The sequence below is a fragment of the Oncorhynchus clarkii genome, chromosome 33 (assembly GCF_045791955.1).
Source record: "Oncorhynchus clarkii lewisi isolate Uvic-CL-2024 chromosome 33, UVic_Ocla_1.0, whole genome shotgun sequence".
NCBI classification, from domain to species: domain Eukaryota; kingdom Metazoa; phylum Chordata; class Actinopteri; order Salmoniformes; family Salmonidae; genus Oncorhynchus; species Oncorhynchus clarkii.
Genome location: NC_092179.1, coordinates 25,563,903 through 25,583,129, shown reverse-complemented (window position 1 = coordinate 25,583,129; position 19,227 = coordinate 25,563,903). Strand labels below are relative to the sequence as shown.

Here is a 19,227-nt window from a genome sequence, read left to right as displayed (position 1 = left end):
TCATTTCCGTCGACATGGACACAGACAGGAAGGTTGCATTTGGCGACGTGGAAGTGACTAGTCGTCTGTTGTGAGGCTGTACACCAACCACACTGATCCACAAACATTCCGTAACAATGATAAAGAAATTTGACAAGAAGGACGAAGAGTCTGGTAAGATAAATTAAGTGTAAAGAAGTCAATATAGCTGCTTGGAAATAGGTAACGTTGTTTTTGCCAGCTAGTTACCACTGACGTTAGCTAGCTAGTAGCTAGCATTCCAGCTAGGTAACGTTAACTACACTAAGTTGGTATTCGTTTAGTGGATATTTTTTTGTTGTCAAATAGACGTGTCTGTCTTTGTTGACCACACTAGCTACATGTCTCTATTTGTTGAGCAGATATGTCAATTGCTTGGTAGCTAGCTTAAATTGTATTTATCTGTCAAATTAGCTTGCAAACTAGCTAAACTAACGTTAGTTGGTTAGAAGACTACGTTAACTGTGCCTAGTAAAAAATGCACTTATTCTTCTTTGGCTGTGCCGTGTAAAATATGATAAGAGATTCAATATCTAGTTAGCTACATGTGTCTATCGATGTACCGTATACTGGTAGTTAGCTCGCTAATTTTGTTAATTTAAAAACTGTCAATGTCGCCTTGCTCAAGCTTGTTGACCATAATTAGACGAGGTTTAAGCTACTACCTAAGTTATCTATTTACGAAATCCACATTCAACACGATATAGTAATGACGCATAGTAAGCGAACTACCTAGTTAGTCTTTATAGTTCCAATATAATCAAATGTTGTCTTAATGTGGCTGTTTTTTCTTCACTGCAACAATTAGGAAGTGGCTCTAACCCTTTCCAGCATCTTGAAAAGAGTGCAGTGTTGCAAGAGGCTCGCATCTTCAACGAGACTCCGATCAACCCCAGAAGATGTCTCCACATCCTCACCAAGATCATTTACCTACTCAACCAGGTGAGAAACAAACCCATAACATGCAAACCAATTGTTTTGCACGTATACCCTTTGATATTAACAGAAGATGTTTTTATGTTCTGTCTAGGGGGAGCACTTTGGAACTATGGAGGCGACCGAGGCCTTCTTCGCAATGACCAGGCTCTTCCAGTCCAATGATGTGAGAATAAGTTATTGCTTTGGGTTTAGTTAAATTATTGCTGATCATACAAGTAAACAACATTATTGACAGAACATACCGCAACATATACAGTACACGATGACATAAACTCACAAACTAACCTCAAACAGGTCCAACTAGTGCCATTAAATTAGTATTCAATGAGTAGTGTTGTAATTGACCTATTGTAGAGATGTGGCGCATAGTGTTTTTGTATAGCATTATCTGCTTTTTGAAAATGTCTCTGTATTCCTCCAGCAAACCCTGAGAAGGATGTGCTACCTGACCATCAAGGAGATGGCCAACATCTCTGAGGATGTCATCATTGTCACCAGCAGCCTGACCAAGGACATGACTGGCAAGGAGGATGTGTACAGAGGACCTGCCATCAGAGCTCTCTGCAGGATCACGGATGTCAGTCTGTCTCTGTCTCTCTCCCTCTCTGTTTCTCTCCCTGCTTTTTATTAGGCTGTGTTATCTTTTTGTTTCCATTCTGATAGCTGAACAGTATTTTATTTTTTACATCCAGCTTGCATTGTGTTATTGTAATTGGACTAAACCTATGCTTTTTGGTCAATAAACTCAAGCCCTACTTTGTCACTCTGTCCCACAGACCACCATGCTGCAGGCCATTGAGAGATACATGAAACAGGCCATCGTTGACAAAGTGCCCAGTGTGTCCAGCTCTGCCCTGGTCTCATCTCTGGTAAGAAATTAGCCACACGGTGCCTGGATGTCTCAAGGTGACTGTGCCATTTGTAAGTACTCCCATTGCTTTGTGGGTAATGTATTTTGTGGTTTCTGTGTGTCTGTAGCACATGGTTAAGATGAGCTACGACGTGGTAAAGCGCTGGGTGAACGAGGCACAGGAGGCAGCTTCCAGTGACAACATCATGGTCCAGGTGGGTTACACACATTCTGTTGATAATATGTTCATTAGGCACCAAGCTGAATAAATAACTTTTACTGTTATCTTCACTCATTTAATATGAAATACACTGAAAAAGGTTTTGGTATGTTGTTCCCTAATGAACACAACCCGGGTAAGTTGAAAGAGAATCACTTCCACTGTGACCTCTCTGTGATTTCCCCCCAGTACCACGCCCTGGGCCTGCTGTACCACCTGAGGAAGAATGACCGACTGGCCGTATCCAAGATGCTCAACAAGTTCACCAAGTCTGGCCTCAAGTCCCCCTTTGCCTACTGCATGCTCATCCGCATCGCCAGCAAGCTGTTGGAGGAGACCGAAGCAGGGTAGGTAGAACCATGGAAGATGGAGGTCGAACGATTATGATTTTTCAACATCGATACCGATTTATTGGAGGACCAAAAAAAGCCTATACCGATTAATCGGACGATTTAAAAAATATATATATATATTTATTTTATTTGTAATAATAACAATTACAACAATACTGAATTAACACTTATTTTAACTTAATATAATACATAAATAAAATCAATTTAGCCTCAAAGAAATAATGAAACATGGTCAATTTGGTTTAAATAATGCAAGAAAATAAAAGTGCAATATGTGCCATGTAAAAAAGCTAACGTTTCAGTTCCTTGCTCAGAACATGAGAACATATGAAAGTTGGTGGTTCCTTTTAACATGGGTCTTCAATATTCCCAGCTAAGAAGTTTTAGGTTGTAGTTATTATGGGAATTATAGGACTATTTCTATCTATACGATTTGTATTTCATATACCTTTGACTATTGGATGTTCTTATAGGAACTTTAGTGTTGCCAGTGTAACAGTATAGCTTCCGTCCCTCTCCTCGCTCCTACCTGGGCTCAAACCAGGAACACATCGACAACAGCTACCCTCGAAGCAGCGTTACCCATGCAGAGCAAGGGGAACAACTACTCCAAGTCTCAGAGCGAGTGACGTTTGAAACGCTATTAGCGCGCACCCCACCCCGTTAACTAGCTCGCCATTTCACATCGGTTACACCAGCCTAACCTCGGTAGTTGATAGGCTTAAAGTCATAAACAGCTCAATGCTTGAAGCACAGCGAAGAGCTGCTGGCAAAATGCACTAAAGTGCTGTTTGAATGAATGCTTACGAGCCTGCTGGTGCCTACCATCGCTCAGTCAGACTGCTCTATCAAATCATAGACTTAATTATAACAGACAGAAATACGAGCCTTAGGTCATTAATATGGTCGAATCCGGAAACTATAATTTTGAAAACAAAATGTTTATTCTTTCAGTGAAATACGGAACTGTTCCGTATTTTATCTAACGGATGGCATCCCTAAGTCTAAAAATTGCTGTTACATTGTACAACCTTCAATGTTCTGTCATAATTATGTACAATTCTGGCTAATTAGTTTGCAACGAGCCAGGGGCCCAAACTGTTGCATATACCCTGACTGCTTGCACAGAACGCAAGAGAAATGACCCAATTTCCCCTAGTTATAAGAAATTAATGTTAGCAGGCAACATGAACTAAATATGCAGGTTTAAACATCTATAGTTGTGTGTTTATTTTGAAGAAAGGCCTTGATGTTTATGGTACATTGGTGCAACGACAGTGCTTTTTTCACTAATGGGCTTGTTGCCCGTTTGTTGAAGTAGGCTGTGATTCAATGAGAAATTAACAGGCACTGCATCGATTATATGCAACGCAGGACATGCTAGATAAACTAGTAATATTATCGACCATGTGTAGTTAACTAGTTTTTTATAAGATAAGTTTAATGCTAGCTAGGAACTTACCTTGGCTTCTTGCGGGCCTCGCGTAACAGGTAGTCAGTGGAGTGCAACTAGTAACCGGAAGGTTGTCAGCTCGGGGATTCGTTTTTACAAGGTACAGGGTAGGTGGCACCGTGGAAGCACTGTCACGCAGGGTAGGTGGAAGCACTGTCACGCAGGGTAGGTGGAAGCACTGTCACGCAGGGTAGGTGGAAGCACTGTCACGCAGGGTAGGTGGAAGCACTGTCACGCAGGGTAGGTGGAAGCACTGTCACGCAGGGTAGGTGGAAGCACTGTCACGCAGGGTAGGTGGAAGCACTGTCACGCAGGGTAGGTGGAAGCACTGTCACGCAGGGTAGGTGGAAGCACTGTCACGCAGGGTAGGTGGAAGCACTGTCACGCAGGGTAGGTGGAAGCACTGCCACGCAGGGTAGGTGGAAGCACTGCCACGCAGGGTAGGTGGAAGCACTGCCACGCAGGGTAGGTGGAAGCACTGCCACGCAGGGTAGGTGGAAGCACTGCCACGCAGGGTAGGTGGAAGCACTGCCACGCAGGGTAGGTGGAAGCACTGCCACGCAGGGTAGGTGGAAGCACTGCCACGCAGGGTAGGTGGAAGCACTGTCACGCAGGGTAGGTGGAAGCACTGCCACGCAGGGTAGGGTAGGTGGAAGCACTGCCACGCAGGGTAGGGTAGGTGGAAGCACTGCCACGCAGGGTAGGTGGCACTGTGGAAGCACTGCCACGCAGACCGAGGCAAGGTAGGTGGCACCGTGGAAGCACTGCCACGCAGATCCAGGCAGGGTAGATAAACACTGTCATGGACTGTTTACTTGAATGGGTTTTCTAGTCTGTCTACAGTGGGTTGGTGTCTAGTATTCCCTTTCATTGATATGTATAGTTTTTATTCAACACCAGGGGGAAGTGATCTGTATAGTGACATCATGCATTTTTTATTTTATTCAACTAGGAAAGTCAGTTAAGAACAAATTCTTATTTTCAATGACTGCCTACCAAAAGGCAAAAGGCCTCCTGCAGGGACGGGGCCTGGGATTAAAACAAATACAATAAATACAATATAAATATAGGACAAAACACTCATCACACATCACGACAAGAGACAACACTACATAAAGAGAGACCTAAAGACAACATAGCAAGGCAGCAACACATGACAACACAGCATGGTACAGAAGCAACACAACATAACAACATGGTAGCAGCACAAAACATGGTGCAAACATTGGGCTCAGACAACAGCCCAAAGGGCAAGAAGGTTGAGACAACAATATATCACACAAAGCAGCCACAACTGTCAGTCATACACATGGCAGCGGAGGACACAGAATGCACACTGTCAAATGTAACTTTATAAACATATTGGTATATTTTTGTCGTGTGTGTGGCATTATATTATAAATGGTTGGCTATTTTCTGTTTGCAGACATGACAGTCCCCTGTTTGACTTCATTGAGAGCTGTCTGAGGAACAAGCATGAGATGGTGGTGTACGAGGCAGCCTCGGCCATAGTCCACATGCCCAACTGTACTGCCAGAGAGCTGGCCCCCGCTGTCTCTGGTGAGTCTCTGTAATTACAGCCAGTTTGGTATATACACCTTACCTTCTGGTGTCCACATGTGGGTACCTACCTGTAGAAATTAGAGGTTGTAGTATCCTATCTACCTAGTACTTCTGGTTTTACCATTTGACTGTCTGTTAATGTGTTTCTCTCCAGTCCTGCAGCTGTTCTGCAGCTCTCCCAAAGCAGCCCTGAGATACGCAGCTGTCAGGACCCTCAACAAGGTGGGTCTCCACTTCTCCATGCTCTTCATTACTCTGAGTTACCTGTATTTACATCCGCATTCCCCCGTTTGTCCACCAGGTGGCGATGAAACACCCGTCGGCGGTGACTGCGTGCAACCTGGACCTGGAGAACCTGATCACGGACTCGAACCGCAGCATCGCCACGCTGGCCATCACCACGCTGCTGAAGACAGGCAGCGAGAGCAGTGTGGACCGCCTCATGAAACAGATCTCCTCTTTCGTCTCTGAGATCTCTGACGAGTTCAAGGTGAGGAGGAGGATGTGTTTTAGTTTAATGTGTACTTTCTCCTCAATGATATGCTCTTGTTTTTCCCCTCTACAGTACTCTAGTTGAATCATTTAGGAATTGAAATAGTTGGATAATCAATTAGAATACACTCAATATGTAACCCCCCCCCAAAAAGTATATAGTTATACTATAGCCTATAGCATCATTCTGCATTTCGTAAACAAACCACAACTACTTCAATCTATTTCCAAATGGGGTATTATTTCACCAAAGTGAAGTTCTATCCTCTGACTGCTGAGTGTGTTTCAGGTGGTGGTTGTGCAGGCCATCAGTGCCCTGTGTCAGAAGTATCCCAGAAAGCACAGCGTCATGATGAACTTCCTGTCCAACATGCTCCGAGACGACGTGAGTGGAACACCCTGACTGAGCAGCCTAATGTCTTTTTTCACTGATGTGTAGGACAAGAGAACCTATTGAAGCACATTTATGTCCTTCTCACTGACATGAAACCATCTGGACTACAGACAAACAGCTCTTTGGCCAACTCTGGCACATTTACATTGATATGACCACTCAGTTTTCTGATTTAATGTACGACTGTCCCTGAAACACAACATCTTTAAATGATGCCTCTCCTCTCAGGGTGGCTTTGAGTACAAGCGGGCCATCGTGGACTGCATCATCAGCATCATCGAGGAGAACCCAGAGAGCAAGGAGACGGGGCTGGCCCACCTGTGTGAGTTCATCGAGGACTGTGAGCATACGGTGCTGGCCACCAAGATCCTTCACCTGCTGGGCAAGGAGGGCCCGCGCACGCCCTCGCCATCCAAGTACATCCGCTTCATCTTCAACCGCGTGGTGCTGGAGAGCGAGGCCGTCAGAGCCGGTGAGAAACGGGGGAGTGTGTGTGTGTGTGGACCCCTGCTGGCCTGGAGTTGTCAATAGCATGTGTGTTTGAGAGACAGAGTTGTGTGTGTCTGGGTGCAACATAATGGTAGTTCTGATAAGTCTGTTGGGATTGGCTCCATTAACTGGTGACATCACCAACCATGAAAGGCTCAATTCACTAATATGAAGACAAATAATATTTGCGTCTGGCTTTTCAACAAAAACTCACTGTTACTCATGAAGGTTTAAACTAATGTAAGTTACCACGTTGTTGCTTGTACACATTGTGTAATAACTAAGCTCCTTTCTCATCCCTGTAGCTGCGGTCAGTGCTCTGGCTAAATTTGGAGCCCAGAATGATGACCTTCTCCCCAGTGTGTTAGTCCTGATGCAGAGGTAGAGACAGCCTTTCACTGGCTCCCTGTCATAACGATCCATTCCCTGTGTGGTTACCACTCTGAAGTGTGTTGACGTATGGTGTGTGTTTCTAGGTGTATGATGGACAGTGATGACGAGGTGAGGGACAGAGCCACCTTCTACATGAACGTGCTGCAGCAGAAGCAGAAAGCCCTCAACGCTGCCTACATTTTCAACGGTGAGAACACACACTGCGCTCCTAGTCTGAACTTGAGAGCACTAGTGTGTGTGGACATATCTGGTCCAATTCAGGAAGTAAGGTTGTGTTCTTTGACTGGTCACTCAAACTCTCTCAGTGAATTGACACGTGCAGAGAATGTATTTTTCTCCATCGAACCTCAAAATGAATAAATGTATTTCCTTTATTGAACCGTCTGTGTCTCCTCCCATCAGGTCTGTCGGTGTCTGTCCCGGGTCTGGAGAAGTCCCTCCACCAGTACACCCTGGAGCCCACAGAGAAGCCCTTCGATATGAAGTCGGTTCCCCTGGCCAACACACCCATCACAGAGCAGAAGACCGAATTCGCTCCTGTGGCCACTAGCAAGCTTCCAGAGAAACCAGGCCCGACGCGCCAAGACATCTACCAGGGTACAGTCACCTTACTTGAAACTATCATGGCAAGACATGGTGTTATCACAAGGAAACAAAACATTTGGTCTGAATTTATGGAGTAAAAGGACCCAGTCACTTTTATTTTCCAAACTATAGCACACAGTATTTTACATGGAAACACGTTCTTAATGAACCATAGAATTCAGTCTGCTAAGCGTTATTAGCCAAAACCAAGTATCATAGTAGCAGTAGTTATGATACTAGTATTGTGGCATCAACAACTTCAGAGCAGCAAAAACTTGAGGGCCGCTATAATATTGTAGTAGTTAGGACTAGGGGTGGATTCAGCTATAATATTGTAGTAGTTAGGACTATGGGTGGATTCAGCTATAATATTGTAGTAGTTAGGACTAGGGCTGGATTCAGCTATAATATTGTAGTAGTTAGGACTAGGGGTGGATTCGGCTATAATATTGTAGTAGTTAGGACTAGGGGTGGATTCGGCTATAATATTGTAGTAGTTAGGACTAGGGGTGGATTCAGCTATAATATTGTAGTAGTTAGGACTAGGGCTGGATTCAGCTATAATATTGTAGTAGTTAGGACTAGGGCTGGATTCAGCTATAATATTGTAGTAGTTAGGACTAGGGCTGGATTCAGCTATAATATTGTAGTAGTTAGGACTAGGGCTGGATTCAGCTATAATATTGTAGTAGTTTTGACTAGGGGTGGATTCAGCTATAATATTGAAGTAGTTAGGACTAGGGCTGGATTCAGCTATAATATTGTAGTAGTTAGGACTAGGGCTGGATTCAGCTATAATATTGTAGTAGTTAGGACTAGGGCTGGATTCAGCTATAATATTGTAGTAGTTAGGACTAGGGCTGGATTCAGCTATAATATTGTAGTAGTTAGGACTAGGGCTGGATTCAGCTATAATATTGTAGTAGTTAGGACTAGGGCTGGATTCAGCTATAATATTGTAGTAGTTAGGACTAGGGCTGGATTCAGCTATAATATTGTAGTAGTTAGGACTAGGGGTGGATTCAGCTATAATATTGTAGTAGTTAGGACTAGGGGTGGATTCAGCTATAATATTGTAGTAGTTAGGACTAGGGCTGGATTCAGCTATAATATTGTAGTAGTTAGGACTATGGGTGGATTCAGCTATAATATTGTAGTAGTTAGGACTATGGGTGGATTCAGCTATAATATTGTAGTAGTTAGGACTAGGGCTGGATTCAGCTATAATATTGTAGTAGTTAGGACTAGGGCTGGATTCAGCTATAATATTGTAGTAGTTAGGACTAGGGCTGGATTCAGCTATAATATTGTAGTAGTTAGGACTAGGGCTGGATTCAGCTATAATATTGTAGTAGTTAGGACTATGGGTGGATTCAGCTATAATATTGTAGTAGTTAGGACTAGGGGTGGATTCAGCTATAATATTGTAGTAGTTAGGACTAGGGCTGGATTCAGCTATAATATTGTAGTAGTTAGGACTATGGGTGGATTCAGCTATAATATTGTAGTAGTTAGGACTAGGGGTGGATTCAGCTATAATATTGAAGTAGTTAGGACTAGGACTGGATTCAGCTATAATATTGTAGTAGTTAGGACTAGGGGTGGATTTGGAGCTGGGCTTCTCCTCTAATCTCCTCTGTCAACAGAACAACTGGCAGCCATTCCAGAATTCCAGGGCCTGGGTTCTCTCTTCAAGACGTCGGAGGCGGTGCAGCTGACCGAGGCGGAGACTGAGTATGTGGTGCGCTGCGTCAAGCACACCTTCGCCAGACACATGGTGTTTCAGTTCGACTGCACCAACACGCTCAATGACCAGCTCCTGCAGAAGGTAGGGCTACACTGGTGATTGGTGCGCTTTAGGAAGTTCACGTCTCCTAGAATGCACAGCGATTGTCAATGTGTGAAGGTCTAGTTGGGTGCAAAATGGCTGCAGTGGCATCACCCCAAATCCCTCCTTACACTGTAGATATCTTTGAGCAGTTTGAAAAGCATAATCGTATTCAATTATTTTTCTAAAGCTTTATTGTCCATTCAATTGACAGTAGACAGAAAAGTTTAAACATTTAAAATCTACAACACTGACATTAAGACACAGGACTAAATATATATTAAATGTATTAAATGGAAGTCCACTGGTTGTTGTCCTTCAGGTTATGGTTCAGATGGAGCCGTCGGAGGCCTACGAGGTTCTCCACTACGTCCCTGCTGCTAACCTGCCCTACAGCCAACCTGGCTCCTGCTACAGCCTGGTCAGACTGCCTGAAGATGACCCCACCGCAGGTTACTTTTATTAAACCTCTGTGTGACTGTGTGTGAGAGAGAGAAATGAGCCATTTTCACAAGGGCAACTCTCTGAAGTGCTCAGTGTGACGTCAGTGTTGTAACTCTGTTAAAACCTTCTCAGAACTAAAGAATCTTAATGGGGATCATGTAGCACCTAACAACGTGGTTTTCCATTGAGAGAGAAAAGCACTTATCTGCTGGCCTTCTTCAAACACTAAGGACACGTATTTACATCACGTAGCGTAGTCATGTAATATCTGCACTGTCTATGTCATATTAAATGTGTTCTCTGCTCTCCAGTGTCCTGTACGTTCAGCTGTACTCTGAAGTACCTGGTGAAAGACTGCGACCCCAACACAGGAGAGCCTGATGACGACGGTTACGATGACGAATATGTGGTATGAGCTCAATATAAAACCTTTTTTTTTTATTTTTATCTTAACTCATTTACCCCAAAATAATTATATCTTATTTACCATCATTTGCATAAATTATCTCTTCTCCCCTTTTTCTACCTTCTCTGCTCCCCTCTACTCCCCCCCTGTGTGTATGTCAGCTGGAAGACTTGGAGGTGACTGTAGCAGACCACATCCAGAAGGTGTTGAAGCCTAACTTTGCCGCAGCCTGGGACGAGGTGGGAGACGACTTTGAGAAGGAGGAGACGTTCGCCCTGGCCTCTGTCAGAACATTAGACGGTAATTATTTCAATGGGGATCTTTGGATTTATCACCCCAACATTGAAACACAGTGTACATTCTGTGAGCTGTTCCCCGTTGTTTCTGTAGAGGCTGTTGGTAACATCATCAGTTTCCTGGGCATGCAGCCCTGTGAGCGTTCAGACAAGGTCCCAGAAAACAAGAACTCACACATCCTCTTCCTTGCCGGTGGGTGTTTCATTTATTTATTCTATCTTGATTTGAATTAATTATTGTTTTGCTTAGTGAATTGTAGGCTCATTCTGTACCCTTCATTACCGAAAATATGTTAAGTTCAGTTTCTAACCTTGACACGGCAGCTTGTTCAACTTCCTGTCACTAGTGTGATGGAAGCAAGCCCCCCCCATGGTATGGATGACAGTTTCTGTGTCCCTCCCCTTCCTCCAGGTGTGTTCCGGGGGGGTCATGACGTGCTGGTACGCTCGCGCCTGGCCCTGGCCGACGGTGTCACTATGCAGGTGACGGTCCGCAGCTCGGATGAGACTGTTGTTGACATCATCCTAGCCTCCGTGGGCTAGAGGGCGCCAGCGGGGCCTGTTGTTGTTCACCAACAGGCCGTGTGAATACAATGGCATATTCTGATTTGTTTTGTCCACTTTTTCCCCATTCACAATATTCTCTAGGCAATGTCCTCCACTGCTTTATGTCGTTGGAATGTGTCTTGTGTTTTTGGGTAGTCCGAGATGGAATACATTATGGTGAGGTGTGTGTACTACTGGCACCCTTCAACACAACTCATCTCTGTAGACTGGCCCCAGATCTGTTTGTGCTGTATAACCAACTCCAATGGTCATTCGTAGGTGTTTGCAAGGCAGCACAAACAGATCTGGGACCAGGCTAGTGTCATTAATGGCCCACGTTTTATCAAATCTATTAAATGTTGACCATGGAAATACTGAATTATTGTTATAAGCTTTATGGAAAACTCATTTTATTTCTAGAAATCATATCAAAATTATTTTCTTTGTAATTCGTAACAGGTTGCAACCCATCAATTTGTCATAAACAACAAATAGATTGGACCCCATAGATGAGATTACCTTGGGTGATCTTTCATGCTTCCAGTAAGATTTCCTATGTCCCTACAGCAGTAGTTGATCTATTCAGTACTGTCATTTTGTTTATACCGAGTAGCAGGAGACAGTATCTGTCCAACTTGGCTCTTTGATGACATACCAGGAATGGATTCAAGATTACTGTGTGTCATATCAGCTATGATTCAATGTGCACAGTTCTCATCCAGGCTGGAGGTTTTCAATTATGGGTGTTTGTTCACGACTGAGCCAGTCACAACTTTTTCCACAATGGGAGATGTGAAAATGTGTGTTCATTAGGCACCAAATGGAAGAAAACACTGAAACAGGGCTGAACTCCAATAAGAAATGCGTGGTTGTTTTCCTATTGCAAAAATGTTTTAACCTTCCCGTTGTGAGCATGACATGAGGTTATGCTCGCAAATGTTTTATGCTGATGAGTTGGCTCAGAAGGCGTTGATGAAGCTGAAGTAGGCGTTGAGGAAGCCAGTTGGGTCCTCCAGCTGGGGATAATGGCTGATGTGTTCATCTAGAACCGACACAGTAGACCTCTGCACCAGTTTCCTGAAGGAAAATGACAACATTGGGTTGGGAGGGACAAAAGGAATACGTTCTCTTCTGTAATACCCAAATGAATGATGGGGGATATATACAGAAACCCAAATACTACTCTAATCAATCAGTTCCGGTTTAGCCGACATCCGCATAGTGGTGGAATGCATTAGCGCTGTCACACAAGCGCCTCCTAGCATTATACCTAAAGCGCACATTGCCATTGGCTGCACGGAGTCACATTTAGCGAAATTACATGCAGCCTTGTTTACAATTCCGAACACTAGAATGTGAGATCTAGCTACAGAGCCATTAGGCTGATAGAAATCATTTTCTGTAATGATTTTCAATTTGAGTGACATTTCTATATAGCCTACACTTTCTCGTTCTGGTCAGTCGCCTTCAATCGAGTCAGACGGGGGTTCAAATCTTCACTTTAGTTCTGCATAATTGTGGTGCCTTACATCAGTCTACAAATCCCACACAACTCAAGGCCAATGGTGGTGCATTGTCTTGATTCACAAGTAAGATTCAAGTCTCTTTTCCCTCTCTGTTGGATTGAATGTTGAGTAACTTTGTTTATTATATATATTTATATTTTTACTTCAATCTAAATCCTGCAGTGGCTTGCAGAGCAAGATAATGGTTCAAAACCCGAGTGGTTCTGTAGCTCAGGTTATAGCCTCAATATATCCTGTGGCACAGAGGCTGTCAGAAGGCTACAGACCGACCGGAACAAAGAACATGTTTTCTGCTTTTTCGGACTACAGCCTTATGTTGAAGGAGACAAAGACGTCATGAAAGATGGTGGCATAAGAGAAAGATGTCTGCCTCTCAGTGTCCATGGGGAAAGACTTGGCAGGGACCGTAAGATATCCTGGGGTGGTAATTAGCAGTGCGAAGCGTTGGTTGGACAAATGGTGAGAGAGTCAAAAGAAGGATCTATCCAGATAGGTCCTAAAGAAATGATCAAACCGGACCAGCTGAAACTCCAGCAACTGACACGGACCACTTCAAGTATGGTGGTGGAGGAAGGTAGCAACCGAGAGGGGAGAAGTGAGTAGAGTTCGAGGCAAGCAGAAGCAAAGACTAAATATATTTTTTCAAGATTTAACCATGGTGTTTCTGGTGAATTATTACATAGCCATCTGCATTTCTATCTCTGAATACAGGGACCATGTCCTCTTCGCTCCCCATCTCAGAGATGAAGGGTGGTCCTCTTCAATTCCAACCAGCAACCTCATGTGTGAGAGACAGGGAGCATCCACCAGCGCCACAGACCCCTTCACACTAACTAGGAAACACTTGTTAAAAAGGTAGACATCTGAAGAGAGGAGGTTCATGTTAAAAATGACATTGGATGGGATTTGAACCCATGACCTTCGCGATGCCAGGTAGTGACAATTACTGTTAGTACGATAAAGTGCTCTGACAAAGAGTGCATTTAACATTCTACACAGTCTATGGACTGAGCTGAGGCCAAAAATAATTCTACAATATACTTTCTGTCTGTGTGTAGGGCTTGAATACCCTTCCTGGTATTTTTGCAGACATTAGAAGGAATGCACAGGCTTGTGCTCCAACAACAAGAGAAGAGGTACTACCTTATGACAAAATAAAGGCTCGACACGCCATAGAAAGTGTATTAAATTAATGTTTTAGACGTCGACGAAACATTAGATCCTATTTCAGTTGAATGCATTCAGTAGTACAACTGACTAGGTATCCCCTTTTCCCTGATTTGAAACAGGAAAAAACAGGAGTACATTTTTCCTCAGACACTCACTGTAAACACCCCCATCATGTGGTTGTACATGATACTACAGCTCTTCATATGGAAAGACAGCATTTACCATGCAAGCTCAACCCTAGCAAAACTCATTGAATAGTCCTACACTCACAAATGTAACTACCCAATGCAAGTGAATGGCAATGATCCAGTGCATGTGAATGAAACTCTCACCAACACCTTAAATAACTCAATGCATGTCAATTGGATACGAGTATGGAAGAGGTGCACTTACTGGTAAAGGAAGATGAATTGGGGGTGAGGGTTGACTGGATCCAGGGGTCCATAGATCATATGAACTGAAAGACAAGGAGGTAGAGAGATCACGTGGAGGAATGGGATTCCATGAACTTAAAAAAAATGTTTTTAGCCTTCCCATGATAGGTTAGTCAATTAGCATCTAATTAAATCCACATGCCTTCTCATAACAATCAAATGTTACAATGCATCTAGTGATGACACGCCGAAACGCTTCGCGGTGAGATGTTGAACAGGATTCTATGGGGATGGGGACCATGTGTAGTAGGGAGGGAGGTGTGGATCACACCGTTCACGCCACTACCAGCTAACCTTAATGGGGCACAGATGGGCTAATAAACTCCTGGGAGGTATTAGACTGTGCTAAGTAGCTTAGCCTCACTGACTGACTCGCTGGTCACCTCAGTCTAAACTAGAGGGGAGTTTTACAGCTTACAGTCACTGTACAACGGCATTCAGAAGTGTACTAACTGACATGCCACTGTAACTTGGTTTTGTGCAGTTTCATAAGTAGGCACAAACCTACCTATTGCAGGAAATCAACATCAACAGATAGAACAGCAGTGGTGGAGTTGAATGAATGACAGACAGTAAATCATTATCTTAAAACTTCCTGCCATTGCCCTTCTATCATTACAGTACCTTCAGAAAGGATTCACAGTCCTTGACTATTTACACATTTTTCTTGTCTCATAATGCGATTTAAAATAGGTTTGTCATTTTTTCTGTCAATGAACTATCCAAAATACTGTGGTGGGGTGGTAATGGAAAATAAACAGTAATATATTTGGATAAGAAAGGTATTCAACCCCCTGAGTCAATATATGCTAGGATCACCTTTGGCAGTGATTACAGCTGTGAGTCTTTCTGGGTCTGTCTAAAAGCTTTGCAAACCTGGATTGTACAATATTTGCCCATTATTCTTTTAAAAATTCTTCAAGCTCAGTCAAGTTCGATGTTGATCATTGCTAGACAGCCATTTTCAAGTCTTGCCATAGATTTTCAAGTTGATTTTTAAGTCAAAACTATAACTAGGCCACTCAGGTACATTCAATGTCATCTTGGTAAGTAACTCCAGTGTAGATTTGGCCTTGTGTTTTAGTTTATTGTCCTGCTGGATTTGTCTCCCAGTGTCTGTTAGAAAGCAGACTGAGTCAGGTTTTCCTCTAGGATTTTGCCTGTGCATAGCTCTATTACATTTTGTTTTCATATCCTAAAAAACTCCCTTGTCCTTGCCGATGACAAGCATACCCATAACATGATGCAGACACCACCATGCTTGAAAATATGAAGTGGTACTCGGTGATGTGTTGGCTTTAGCCCAAAAGTAATGCTTTGTATTCTGGACAAAAAGTACATTTCTTTGCCACATCTTTTGCAGTATTACTTTAGTGTCTTATTGCAAACAGGATGCATTTTGAAATATTTGTATTCTTAATTCTTAACAGGCTTCCTTGTTTTCACGCTGTAATTTAGGTTAGCATTGTGGAGTAACTACAGTGTTTTTGAGCCATACTCAGTTTTCGCCTATCACAGCCATTAAACTCTAACTAGTTTAAAAATCCCTGTTGGCCTCATGTTGAAATCCCTGAGCGGTTTCCTTCCTCTCCATCAACCGAATTAGGAAGGACATCTGTACCTTTGTAGTGACTAGGTGTACTGATACACCATCCAAAGTGTGATTAATAACTTCACCATGCTGAAAGGGGTAATCAAAGTCTGCTTTTTTTTCATTTTCTTCATCTACCAATAGGTCTCCTTCTTTGCAAGTCATTGGAAAACCTCCCTGGTCTTTGTTGTTGAATTTGTGCTTGAAATTCACTGAGGAACCTTATAGATGTATGTGTGGTGTACAGAGACGGGGTAGTCACTCAAAAATCATGTTACCACCACTATTGCACACAGAGTTAGTCCATGCAACTTATTATCTGACTTGTTAGGCACATTGTTATTCTTTACGTTATTTAGGCTTGTCATAACAAAGGGATTCGGGTATTGCGTGTAGATCAGTGACACACAATCTACATTTAATCCATTTTAAATTCAGGCTGTAACAACAAAATGTGGAAAAAGTCAAGGGGTTTGAATACTAAAAATGTCGACAAACATAATTCCACTTTGATTTATGGGGTATTGTGTGTAGGCCAATGACAAAACAAATGTACATGTAATCCTGTAACAACAGAATGTGGAAAAAGTCAAGGGGTTTGAATACTTTCTGAAGGCACAGTATATCACTCATCTATGAGATTATATCATTTTTTGTTTTCATTCAGTTATCAAAGGTTCAATCATAACTTGAGACACTCTAGTGTAACAAACTTCACATAAACCGGGCATTGATGTTTCAATCCTTGCTCATCAACTAGACAGACAGTACTCACCAGGGATGAAAGTAGAGGTGAGAGCACCAACCCATCTGTCTCGGTGCTCGTCCCTCTGGTTAATAAACTGCAGGATACTAGGAGAAGGGATCTTATTACCATCACTATTAATGACAGATCAATCACTTTTATCCATCACTGTATAGGAAGAAATGGGAAACTAGCTTTACACTAATGAATGATATCAAATGAAAAGTACAAGGGTTGACCACATAATCTATGCAGGTGGAAACAATTCTGTTCATATACAGTACATTAGAATTTAGATGGAAAATGTGCACATTTATTCAGTGCAATTTGTTTGGGTTAAAATAATTTTTTGAAATCAATTTCTTTCACCTATAACAATGTATCAAATAACACCAAATTTGACTAGCCATGTTAGTTTGAAATGAGTCAGTGACTAGTGACTACTCTATTCCGTATGTATAGATAGGTATTTAACTAGTGAGGTCTGAACAGTGTATGGTACAGTACCTGTCCATGACCAGGTTCCCATCATTGAAGCGAACACCTGTCCACATGTCCAAGAACTCCGCGTCTGTGGGCTGGGTGTAAGGACCAAACACGTCCCCAAGCCTGACATGAAACCAAGAGTAAACAGGGTAAATGCTACATCTTTACAGTACATGAAATATGTTCACTCAAACACAGTTGAGTGCTGGTTAGGTCATCCTCCATGTTTTTACTCAGTTTGTTTCGTCAGCTATGCTTTGCAGCGAATATAAATACCTTCATAATATTTAAATAAAATGTGTTCATCTTTGAAACAGTAAAAATGGTTGAGGGGGTTATAATTTAGCTGAATGGACATAACTAGAGATGTACTATTTGTGCCAAGTGAACTTGCCAACGATGTTCTTACTGTAAATATGTCATTACGGTTACATGCACACATTAATGCGGTTATTACGGATAGTCATTAATATAATAGTTCGATTCAAACGTTTACATGCTTTGCAAGAATAACGATTTCTCTAATAATCATGTTTACATGGACACGTCTGGAATCAGGTTACCCGATGGCACTCTGACAAATGCAGAAAATCGCTAATCAAAATAAACGTTCTACCACCGCGACCACGTTATTTTTGAGAAGCATATTTGACATATAAAGCTTGTATGTGAAAACTACTTCTGAAGCCGAAACCACAGACACACGCCGTCAAAATTTGCGTGCGAGAGTAGAGTGCGTCAATTCACATACACAGCATCGCATATGCCAATTTAATGGTCAATACATAACAAACAGTTGTATTTGTGTTCGCTATGTAGCCCTTGTTGTGTGTTCCTTTTGATTAACCTTATATCCTACAGGAGCCACCGCACATGCCTACTCTAAACAGTTATGTTAGCTCAAGAATGTGAGGAGTTGTTGCTAATACACCGGAGCAGATATCTTGTCTCATTCTTTCAACAGAAGTATTCTCTCTTGAAATCAGAGTCCATCGTGTTTCCTAGCCTGCCTAAGCTAAATTATATTCCTGTGATGGAAATTAACACAGGTAGGCATAAAGTTAGTTTTCAATGTGCATTATTTGGCACTGGCAGTTAAATGTAACACTAAGGGTGTGTTCATAAATTCACTCTAGCTATCTACTTCGATTTCAGAGCGCTCTTGTCTGAGTGCCAGAGCGCAGAATAATATGGCCGGTGCCAGTAAATGTCGGCAAAAAAAGCGTAATTAAATTGTTGCATGAAACATGAAAACAGCCAAACCAGCTCTGCCAGGGCGAGTAGAATGGTCAGAGTGAGGTTCTCATTTTTGTCTGGAAGTAGCTAGCAATCTAGCCAACGGCTTGGGTGCTTGACTGCCGTTGTGAGGTCAGAACGCTTGGATCAACCCTACTCCTCGGCCAGAGCGTCCAGTGTGCGCTCTGAATACTCAAGAGAGCGAAACGCTCTGAATGTACTAACGGACAATCTGACAATGCTCTGGATTTACTAACGCCCAGAGCGCACTCTTGAGTGAATTTACGAACACATCGTAAATAGACACTTTGGGTGTGTTCGTAAATTCCATCTGGAGTGCCAGAGTGCGCTCTGGGCGTTCATAAACACAGAACGTTGTCAGATTTTGATAAACAGAGTCAAGTGTTTACATGACTATTGCATCATCTGCCTACTGCCATAACTTGTAACTTTAATATTGATGTATGACTGTGCATGTAAAGGTAATGTATTTCACTGCAGATCATTCAAAATACACAATGAAAAAATATATAATTGACTGAGCCCCTTGCTGCAACGCTGTTAGCTTGAGCTCATGTGTCCCTTCTGTGTCCACGTTAAAGATTCAAGAGATGTGTACAGTAGGAGGAAACGCATGTGAGTACACAGGCATGTACCCTTTAGAGAACACCATGTAGTTGGTCAGACGGGTCAGCACTGGAGAGAGGAAGCTGGAGTCCTTGAGGAGCTGTGTGGGAGACAACATGGCGATGATCCAACAGAACAACAAT

The 19,227-nt window shown here is 42.7% G+C and overlaps 2 protein-coding genes across 3 annotated transcripts in view; one reads left to right on the top strand and one right to left on the bottom strand.

Moving 5' to 3' along the window:
* Positions 1-11,648, top strand: LOC139392643 (COPI coat complex subunit gamma 2). Its single transcript, XM_071140768.1, has 21 exons — positions 1-153; positions 827-960; positions 1,049-1,120; positions 1,379-1,534; positions 1,734-1,826; positions 1,936-2,022; positions 2,217-2,374; positions 5,260-5,393; positions 5,551-5,618; positions 5,698-5,886; positions 6,178-6,273; positions 6,511-6,754; positions 7,077-7,152; positions 7,248-7,351; positions 7,567-7,761; positions 9,396-9,577; positions 9,900-10,029; positions 10,333-10,430; positions 10,589-10,727; positions 10,818-10,916; positions 11,136-11,648. The coding sequence occupies exons 1-21, from the start codon at positions 117-119 to the stop codon at positions 11,264-11,266; spliced, it is 2,622 nt and encodes an 873-aa protein (XP_070996869.1). The 5' UTR covers positions 1-116; the 3' UTR covers positions 11,267-11,648.
* Positions 9,757-19,227, bottom strand: part of LOC139392644 (mesoderm specific transcript) — a 27,961-nt gene continuing 18,490 nt past the window's right edge. For both annotated transcript variants that reach the window (XM_071140769.1, XM_071140770.1), the window contains exons 8-12: positions 19,114-19,184; positions 17,243-17,344; positions 16,766-16,842; positions 14,359-14,422; positions 9,757-12,346 (exon numbers count right to left, since the gene is read on the bottom strand). In XM_071140769.1, the coding sequence (XP_070996870.1) occupies positions 12,229-12,346; positions 14,359-14,422; positions 16,766-16,842; positions 17,243-17,344; positions 19,114-19,184 (432 nt within the window). In that variant the 3' untranslated portion in view covers positions 9,757-12,228. The remainder of the gene's footprint in view (positions 12,347-14,358; positions 14,423-16,765; positions 16,843-17,242; positions 17,345-19,113; positions 19,185-19,227) is intronic.

What these genes read in the sequence shown, in the direction of transcription:
- LOC139392643 (XM_071140768.1), top strand. Translation starts at nt 117, where the DNA reads ATGATAAAGAAATTTGACAAGAAGGACGAAGAGTCTG. An exon ending in TCATTTACCTACTCAACCAG is followed by an intron (nt 961 to 1,048) that starts GTGAGAAACAAA and finishes TGTTCTGTCTAG; the next exon opens with GGGGAGCACTTTGGAACTAT. An exon ending in GAGCGAGGCCGTCAGAGCCG is followed by an intron (nt 6,755 to 7,076) that starts GTGAGAAACGGG and finishes TCATCCCTGTAG; the next exon opens with CTGCGGTCAGTGCTCTGGCT.